The following is a 9,511-nucleotide window of genomic DNA, read 5'->3' as shown; positions in this document are numbered from 1 at the left end:
AGGACAGAAATGAGACCCTGAGCCACCTTCCAGCATAAAGACACCCTGAAAGAGCCTGGAGGCATCACTGAATCATTGAATGAATGATGGAATCACACACTGGTTTAGGTTGGAGGGACCTTAGAGCTTATTCAGTTCTACCCCCTGCCACAGGTAGGGACACCTTCCACTAGACTAGGTTGCTCCAAGCCCTGTCCAACCTGGCCTGGAACACTTCCAGGGATGGGACAGCCACAGCTGCCCTGGGCATAGCTACAAGAGAATTGGAGTGAGGACAGCTTCTCCCTTGCTGCTTGAGTGCTGAGATGTGACAGCAACCCCAGCTCCAAGGAGCTGACAGGAGCCCTGGCAGGGTGATGGACACCTTCCTCCTCCCCTTCCTCCTCTCTTCCTGATCTGCAGCACTGGAATGGGAACACTCTGCTTCCAAAAAAAGGCTTGGGCTGTGCCTGCTGCTGCTCCTGCCAAGGCCAACAGGAATCCACTGGCTGTTTTGGCCTTACGGAATCATAAAGGTTGGACCTCCAAGACCATCAAGTCCAACCTGTGACCAAATCCCAGCATGCTCACTAATCCCTATCACCATGTCTAGTTGCTTTTAGAACACCTCCAGGGATGGAGACTCCACCACTACCCTGGACAGCTCCTTCTGATGCCTGACAGCCCTTTCCATAAAGAAATTCCTCCTGATGTCCGCCCTGAACCTCCCCTGGTATTGCCCAAGTAGTGACTTGAGGCAACAGCACAGCATCCCAGAATCATTTTGGTTGGAAAAGACCTCCAAGACCATCAAGTCCAACCTGTGACCCATCACTACCTGTCAACTAGACCAGAGCACTGAGTGCCACGTCCAGCTGAACACCAATAGGGATGGTAACTCCACCACCTTGTCCTTGCCCTTGCCCTATCACTAGTTGCTGTGAAGAGGCTGAGGAAAGTGTTGTGTGAGGAGATGGTGGCTCTCCTCCATCAGGACACAAGCATGAGGAGGACACCCAGAGCCACCCACAGTCCCAGGCCCACCTGCTCACAGAGGGAGCGGAACCCGAACTCCTCCAGCCGGTCCAGCTCGTAAGTCTCCCCCAGCAGAGGGTTGAATGGCTTTGCTGTGCGATGGACAGTGGTGGAGTAGGAAGACACGGAAAAGGCGGCAACAAAGCACATTTGCTCCGTGGAGCTCTCGCACTTGACCGCCTTGTCCAGCAGCTCGTGGTACTCCAGGTCCTCCGTGAGCCGCTGCAGCATGGAGAGAGGCTCATTGAAGTTCACCTGCAGGGGAATGAGTTGGGGTTAGGAAAGCAGGAGAGATGCCACCTGGGCATATCACAGTCTCATAGTGCGTTAAGGGGTTGCAATGGAGCTTAAAGATCACCCAGCCCCAACTCCCTGCCCTGGGCAGGGACACCTCCCACCACAACAGGTTGCTCAAGGCTTTAGCCAACCTGGCTTTCAACCCTGCCAGGCTTGGGGCAGCCACAGCCTCCCTGGGCAACCTGTGCCAGTGTCTCACCACCCTCACAGGCAAAACTTCTGCCTAAGATCTCAACTTCCCTCTTGCAATTTCTCCCCGTTACTCCTTGTGCTGTCCCTGCAGTTCCTAAACAAGAGTCCCTCTGCAGCTTCCCTGGAGCCCCTTCAGCTCCTGGCAGGGTACTCTGAGGTCTCCACACAACCTTCTCTTCTGCAGGCTCAACAGCCCCATCTCTCTCAGCCTGTCCTCATAGGGAGCTGCTCCAGTGCTCTGAGCGGCTTTGTGGCCTCCTCTGACCTTGCTCCAACACTTCCATGTCCTTCTGCTGTTGGGGCCAGCAGAGCTGTGTGCAGGACTCCAGCTGGGTCTCAGCAGAACAATCCCCTCCCTCCCCTGCTGCCACACTCCTTTGGCTGCAGCCCAGGCCTGGGTTGGTTTCTGGGCTCTGAGCTCACCCTGCAGCTCAGGGGGAGTCTGGAATCACCATCACCCCCAAGTCCTTCTCCCAGGGCTGCTCTCAGTGACTTCTCCCCCAGCTTAGAACTGTGTCTGCAAACCTGTGACCTTTTCCCCCATCACTGTGTTCTGCCCACTGGTGGCATCCCACAGGTCTGGCTCCAAGTCCAGGATCCAGGTTAGATGGGAACTGCTGCCACAGGGCAGCTGACAGTGCAGGGCTGGATGTGCAGCACCACAAATTCTCTGCTCTGCTCTGCTCCCTGGGCCATGCTGTGGGAGCACCAAAGCTTTGAGGTTCCCAGTGAGGTGAGGGCAGGTGTGAGCCCTGTGAGATAACCAGGTGTCACCTCAGGTATCACCTTGACCCCCAAAATGAGCTTCAGCAGCAAGAGCAGCTGCCTTCCAGCCAGCACCCCACTAGCCATGGTGACACAGGGCAGGGACATGCTGCTCCCCAGGCCCCCTCATCACCTCCTGGCAAAGCAATCCCTGTGCTAAGCTGACCCAAAAGACCTGGAAAAGGCCAATTTTGGGTCTCGCTGCTTCTGGGCTCCAGTGCCATGACAGCACTATTGAAACTAAGTAATAACTGAAAGAAAGGTGAAGCCTCAAAAGGTCTTTTGCCTCAGATCCATATGAAATTCCCTCTAATTTCAGTTCAAAACAAAGCAGATGGCTGAAGGATGGGAGAAGCGCTCCTGTAAGCCAAGGGAAGTATTTCCTCGTAAAGAAAACAAACTCCAGATTCCAGGATTTAGCTTTTTTTAGATTTTCCGCTCAGGGATTAGCCTGGAAGTGGCAGAGATCTCACAGCAGCTGAGACAGAGAGAGCTGTGGAGAAAGAGCAGCAGCAGAACCATGGTAAAGGCAAATCACTTGGGATAACTCCAGGGAGAGATGCAGAGAACAAAGCCAAATCTGCATCCTCGGGCAACAGAGAAGCAAAACCCTTCCACGGGGGAAAAGGATGAACCAACCCAAATTCCACATCCTAACAGCTGTTTCCCTCCTTTTCAGTGCTGCAGAGGAAAAATGAAGGAGCTGATTGCATGAGTGGTTTGTCAGTCCATCACATCCCCCAGGAAGGAGAGCTCAGAATGTCTCAGAACATCTCAGAAATGCTCTTAATTCCTCAAGATTCAGATGAAGCAATGCAAGGAGAAATGCCATCACTGGGTGAGCACCACACACTCACCAATGGTTTGAACCATAATAAATGACATTTCCAAACTGCCTCTCCCAAGCTGCTTATGCCACCCCTCCTCCTTCCCTGCAGTGTCAGTTCCCAAGCTCTCTCTCAGCAGCTCCATCTGGATCCACAGAGCTGCTGGCCTCTCCTGTAACTTTCCATAGATTATGGAGAGAGGATTTCAATGGCTGTTGGAAGGAGGTTCAATTGCTGCTTGCACCTGGGGTGAGTCTCCCAAAGAACTGCCACATGCAGCTCAGCTTGCGGGGTGTATCCTACTGAGTTTCACAACTGGTTTGGGTTGGAAGGGTTAAAGCTCATCCAGTCCCACCCCCTGCCATGGGCAGGGACACCTCCCACTAGCCCAGGTTGCTCCAAACCCCATCCAACCTGGCCTGGAACACTTCCAGGGATGGAGCAGCCACAGCTGCTCTGGGCAGCCTGTACCAGTGCCTCAGTACCCTCACAGGGAGGAATTTCTTCTAATATCTAGCCTAAACCTTCTCTCTTTTGTTCTGCCCTCGGGTTTGGAATCTAGGAGCTCCCAGAAGTATTTGATTGACAGGGAAGGTATAAATTTCCTCTCTGCAGGCACAAGCAGCTGCTGGGATTTCATATCCTGAGCTCATTCCTGTGCCCATTACGCCTTGAGCTGCTGCTGTAGCAGAAAGGCTAAGAACTGGTGCTGGGCTGGAAATAGCACAAGGAATCAGAGAATCGCAGAATCACCAAGGCTGGAAGAAACCTCTAAGGTCATCAAGTCCAACCGTTAACCCGTCACTGCTGGAACCCCTAATCCCTAAAATCATATCCTCCAGTGCCAGACCCAGACGTCTCTTAAACACCTTCAGGAATGATGACTCCACCACTTCCCTGGGCAAGGAAGAGACAGCTCACGAGTTCTGAGCTCTCACTCAGCCTCTGCTTTAAGGAGAGACAAAACACAACCAGTTCAGCACCTGGAATGTGCTCCTTCCCCTTGCCCAGCAAGGGAATGACCTTGCTCCAGGGTCCAGGATACAGCTCCAGGGTCCAGATCAAACTCTGCTGGGCTAATTCTGCTCCAGACAGTACCACAGCAACCTCCAGTCACCCCCATGTTTACAGCTCTCCCAAGCTTGCCAGGAGCTCATTGTATTTATGGACATCGTTTCCTTAGGATGGCACCAGTCTCATCCATGCTGCTCACTGGTGATAAGCTGCTGAGAACAGGCAGCCTGGAAAGGGCTTGGAGAAAACAACACTGTAGTTTTGGGGAGCACTGGTGTGGCAGCATTTATCTGGGAAGATGAGGCATAGGTTACTTCTCTGCAGAAATGCAACACACACCCCTCTCTCCACAGAGACCTCAGAGCCCTTCCAGTGCCTCAAGGGGCTCCAAGAGAGCTGAGAGGGACTTAGGACAATGGCCTGGAGGGACAGAACACAGGGAATGGCTTCCCACTGCCAGAGGGCAGGACTGGATGGGATGTTGGGAAGAAATTGCTCTCTGTGAGGGTGCTGAGGCACTGGCACAGGTTGCCCAGAGAAGCTGTGGCTGCTCCATCCCTGGAAATGTTCCGAGACAGGTTGGAGCAACCTGGGCTATTGGGAGGTGTCCCTGCCCATGGCAAGGGGTGGGATGAGATAAGCTTTAAGGTCCATTCCAACCCAAACAACTCCATGATGCTATGACAAGACTGAGGTGGTTGCAGAAGGCTCTGCAAGTGCAAAATCCAGACCCCTGGGACACAGTTGGCAGCTGGTGACATGTACTGCTTGAGGTTGCTGTGCTCCCACAGCACTTGGAAGGACCATCCAGAGCTGTAACCCAAATCTTTTGTACAGCCAAGTTCTGTGCCCAAACCATACCCTGTGTGCCAGCCCTGGTGCATGGGCCACACGGACTTACAGGCATGGGGATCTTGGAGAGCTCCTTGCCAATGCAGTTCTTCATGATGCTCCAGAGGTTAAGGCTGTAGTTGGGTTTGTCAGGGATGCGAGTTCGTCTCCTCTTCTTCGGCAGGAGATCTTTGCATGTAGACTCATTGTAGCTGCTTTGATTGGAGCTCTCAAAGACCTGTGGAAGCAACAGAAGAAACAGAGGTCTAATTTGGACTGACCCTGCATGACCCAACCAGAGCTCCCCTGAGCAGCAACCACAGCTTAGGAAACACTGTGTGCTGGGAAGCATCACTGGAAGCCTATTCCCCAGGGAAATATGGGTATGCTTGCCCCCCAATTCCTGCTTCCCTTAGGAGAGTGTTCAGGATGCTGATGTGAGACTGTTGACATCTGTACCCCACCTGTGGCCTAGAGAGCAACTACCATCTGGGACCACTCAGTGGGTCCCTCCACAACCTTCCCCTCTCCAGCTCCCCTCCCTGGTTTCATCCCACCAGGACCACCCTGCCCAGCCAACTCACACTGTCCTCCAGGTTCCAGTCCTCGGGGTGGCCCTCGCTGGCTCCACTCAGGTTACTGCCTGAACGCCTGTGGGAAGGAAGCACAGGCTGGTGAGCATGGGAAGGGGCAGAGGAGGGGAAAGGAGAGCTGGGGCTGATGCAGCATCACCAAGAGCATCTTCCAGCAACACCTCAGGGTGCTGCCAGGAAGGAAACAGGGGTTTAGATGGGACATTGGGGAGAAATTGCTCCCTGTGAGGGTGCTGAGGCACTGGCACAGGTTGCAGGGGCAGGGGATGGGAGGAGTTTGCTGGGGACAGGAGGAGTTTCCTGGGGACCTGCCTGCAGTAACCCAGCAGAAGGGGATGCTGCCCTGGGGCCCGAGCAGGATGCCAGGCAAACCATCTCTTCCTGACCCCTCCTGCACTCCCAGCCAGCTGGGCAGCTCCTACCTGTGGTGCTTGGGGTCTGCGGTTACAGTGATAAAAGCTGGTGCATCCTCCATGGCATCGAAGTACTCCGTCTCTTCATCTTCATCACTGGCCTCTCCTTTAGCAGACTGCACACTCCCTGTCGGCACAGAGGGTGTGAGACACTCAGGTGCTGTCGATCCCTTTCGGCACCCATCGAGGATGAGTCCCCAGAGCCCTGTTGTGTCCCCTCCCCTTTACATCCTCTCCCACTCCTCTCCATCTCACTCCATGACCAGAGCATGCCATACCGATCTCCAGCTCCGGGATGTGCTCCAGGCACACGAGGCTCCCCCACCATGCTCAGGAGCACTCCAAAAACACCCTCAGGGTGCCTGAGCCAGCCCCAGGCGTGTGAGTCGCCTGTCAGATGCGGCTCGGCTCCAGCACCGCCCCGAGCGCCGGGAAATCCGGCTTGGATTACAGCAGGAAAACAGTCACGTGCCGCAGGTGATGCTCAGGGAGCATGTTTCCCATGTTTCCCAGCCCTCGGGGCTTCCAGTCCTGCATTTATAAAGTGTCTCTGCCGCCGTGGGAGAGATCGATGGCTGCGACACCTGAGCACACACTGACTGCAGAGCCCCTGGAGCTCCTGCCCCAACCTTGTGGGGTCCTCATCGCTCCCACGCTCTCTGGAGGAGCAGGGGCATCACCTCGGGAGGATTTGTGCCTGTCCCTGCAGAGATTTCCTCTCTGCCCTCCCCAGTTGCACCACAGAATCATTTAGGCTGGAAAATCCCTCTGAGACCATCAAGTCCAACCATTTCCCAGCCCTGCCAAGGACACAACTAACCACGTCCCCAAGTGGCCACATCCATATGGCCTTTAAATCCCTGCAGGGATGGTGGCTCTACCACTGCCCTGGGCAGCTGTGCCGAGGCTGGACAGCCCTTCCAGTGTAGGAATCGTCCAACCATTTCCCAGCCCTGCCAAGGACACAACTAACCACGTCCCCAAGTGGCCACATCCATATGGCCTTTAAATCCCTGCAGGGATGGTGGCTCTACCACTGCCCTGGGCAGCTGTGCCGAGGCTGGACAGCCCTTCCAGTGTAGGAATCTTCCCTAATATCCAACCTGAACCTCCCCTGGCACAGTTTGAGGCTGTTTCCTCTCTCCCGTCCCTCGTTCCTTGGGAGGAGAGCCTGACCCCACCTGGCTGTACCTCCTGGCAGGGAGTTGGAGAGCGCAGAAGGGTCCCCTGAGTCTCCTTTTCTTCAGGCTGAGCCCCCACAGCTCCCTCAGCTGCTCCTGGTGCTCCAGCCCCTTTCCCAGCTCCATTCCCTTTCCTGGACATTGTCCAGCCCCTCCAATGTCCTTCTTGTCATGAGGGACCCAGAACTGCCCCAGTTCTGAACACATGTAGGAATCAGAGCACAGCAAGGAATCGGGGGGACAGGACCCTGACTCCTCTCTGCCTGCAATCAGGGAAGCAGTAAAGGAGGGATGGAGGGAACACAAACACAGAGGAACAAAAGAAGTGGCTGGCATGACCACCACCCCCCAAGCTACCACTGTTCTCTCCCTTGGGTCTATACATCCTTCAAAAACAAGACAAGCCACGAGTAGCAGTGTTTGGCTCCCAGGCTGTAACTAATGCTTCCCTCTGGGAAGGACGTTTGGCAGGAATCTGCGAAGCTGTTAGATTTTAGTTCAAACAAGCCCTGGCTGTGCCACTGCCACCTCATACAGCCAACCCAGCAGTGCCCAGGGACCTTGGGCTTCCTCCCAGCACTGTGGCTGCCCTCCAGCTCCCAGAGATGTGCCCACTGGGGCGGGGTAACACTCCAAAAATAGTCTGGAATAGCAGGAGCAAGCTGGGGACACAGCCCTCTCCCACATCTGTACCTTGGGGACATCCAATTCCCTGAGCAAGGACAATTAGGAGTAATTATGGCTTAATGGCATCGGTTTAACTAAGTATCATGGGGATGCAGAGCATTGCCTTGCGCATTTTCCAATCGTAGGGAGTAGCTGAGCAGAAAGCTCAGTCCATCCCAGGGGTCTCTGCAAGGCTCAGCCCCACAGGCAGTGCGGGCATAGAGTCATAGACTCATCAGGGTTGGAGGAGACCTCTAAGATCATCAAGTCTAACCATTAACCTGTCACTGCTGGAACCCCTAAACCATATCCTCCAGTGCCACATCCAGATCCCTCTTTAGCACTTTCAGGGATGGTGACTCCACCACCTCCCTGGGCAATACCCCAGTGCCTGAACACCGCCGTAACAGGGAAAACATTTCTGCTACCATCTCCTCTGCCTCTCCCTTGTCTCAGCTCAAGGCCATTCCCTCTAATCCCTTCCCTGCAGCCATGGCAGGAGAGACATCCCCCACCTCTCTCCAACCCCTGCCAGGGAGTTGGAGAGAACCATGAGGTCTGCCCTGAGCCTATTCTCCAGGCTAACCAAGCCCAACTCCCTGCTCATCCCTCTCTACAGCCATGCCCTCAACATGGCCAACTGCATGGACTGTTGTGTGTTGTGTTCCCTCTAGTCCTCTCCCTGCAGCCATGGCAGGAGGGACCATGTCCCACCTCTCTGCATCCCTTTCAGGTGGCTGTAGAGAGGGATGATGTTCCCGTTGAGCTCACCCTTGGTGGTGCTGGCGCTGCTGGTGGCGGCGGAGGCCAGGCCGGGGGCCCCACGGCAGGCGCGCTCCAAGCTGTTGTGCTGCTTGGCTAACTGCTCGATGGTCTCCTCCAGGCGGATCCGCTGCTCCCGCTCATGCTGCAGCAGCCGCTGCCATTTCCGGCTGTGGCTCTCGGCTAAGTCCAGGAAATCTCGGCAGGCCTAGGGGAAGGAAGGGACAGGTCAGAGCCTGGCACAGTCCTTTGCATCTCAGAGGGCATCACAGAGCCAGTGCTGGCACATAGTGACCCTGGAGCTCCTCCACAGCACCACCCTCCTCCTCGCTCCCAGCACTGTGGTTTTATCCCTCTCCAACTCCCTGACAGGAGGAGCAGCCAGGTGGGGTCAGGCTCTGCTCCAAGGGAACAAAGGACAGGACAAGAGGAAACAGCCTCAGGTTGCACCAGAGGAGGTTTAGGTTGGATATTAGGAAAAATTCCTTCATGGAAAGGGTTGTCCAGCCCTGGCACAGCTGCCCAGTGCAGGGGGGGAGTCACCATCCCTCCAGGGATTTAAGACCCATGTGGATGTGGCACTTGGGGACATGGTTAGTGCAGTCCTTGGCTGTGCTAGGGGAATGGTTGGACTCAATGATCTCAGACAACCAGACCAGACTCCAAACCTCAGGGCACTTCACACTGTGTTTTCACCTCATCCTCTGGAAACAACTCCTCTCCCCACCCCAGAAGTCCCTTTGGCAGGCACCCACAGCCCCAAAGCCCATGGGGGAACCTGTCCTGATACCTTCACCCCCTGCTGAAGCCTCTGCCAGTTCCAACACCCCGAGCTGGCCCCTGGCTCCGTCTGTCACACCCACGCACAGCCCTAAGAGGATGAAACAAGGGCAAGTAACGGGATAGTGGCTGTGACCTTCCCAGCCCAGCAAAGCTCATTATCTGCTCCCAAGGGT

At 55.3% G+C, this 9,511-nt stretch overlaps 1 protein-coding gene across 1 annotated transcript in view; it reads right to left on the bottom strand.

The window, feature by feature from the left end:
• OSBP2 (oxysterol binding protein 2) overlaps positions 1 to 9,511 on the bottom strand; it is a gene marked incomplete at its 5' end in the record, with an annotated part of 27,489 nt that overhangs the window by 6,581 nt on the left and 11,397 nt on the right. Inside the window, 5 exons of the mRNA XM_009080029.1 lie at positions 1,024 to 1,269; positions 5,011 to 5,178; positions 5,525 to 5,591; positions 5,956 to 6,073; positions 8,565 to 8,763. Of these exons, the coding sequence (XP_009078277.1) occupies positions 1,024 to 1,269; positions 5,011 to 5,178; positions 5,525 to 5,591; positions 5,956 to 6,073; positions 8,565 to 8,763 (798 nt within the window). The remainder of the gene's footprint in view (positions 1 to 1,023; positions 1,270 to 5,010; positions 5,179 to 5,524; positions 5,592 to 5,955; positions 6,074 to 8,564; positions 8,764 to 9,511) is intronic.

This window comes from Acanthisitta chloris, unplaced genomic scaffold (assembly GCF_000695815.1).
Source record: "Acanthisitta chloris isolate BGI_N310 unplaced genomic scaffold, ASM69581v1 scaffold5430, whole genome shotgun sequence".
Lineage (NCBI taxonomy): Eukaryota > Metazoa > Chordata > Aves > Passeriformes > Acanthisittidae > Acanthisitta > Acanthisitta chloris.
This window is presented reverse-complemented; position numbering and strand designations above follow the sequence as displayed.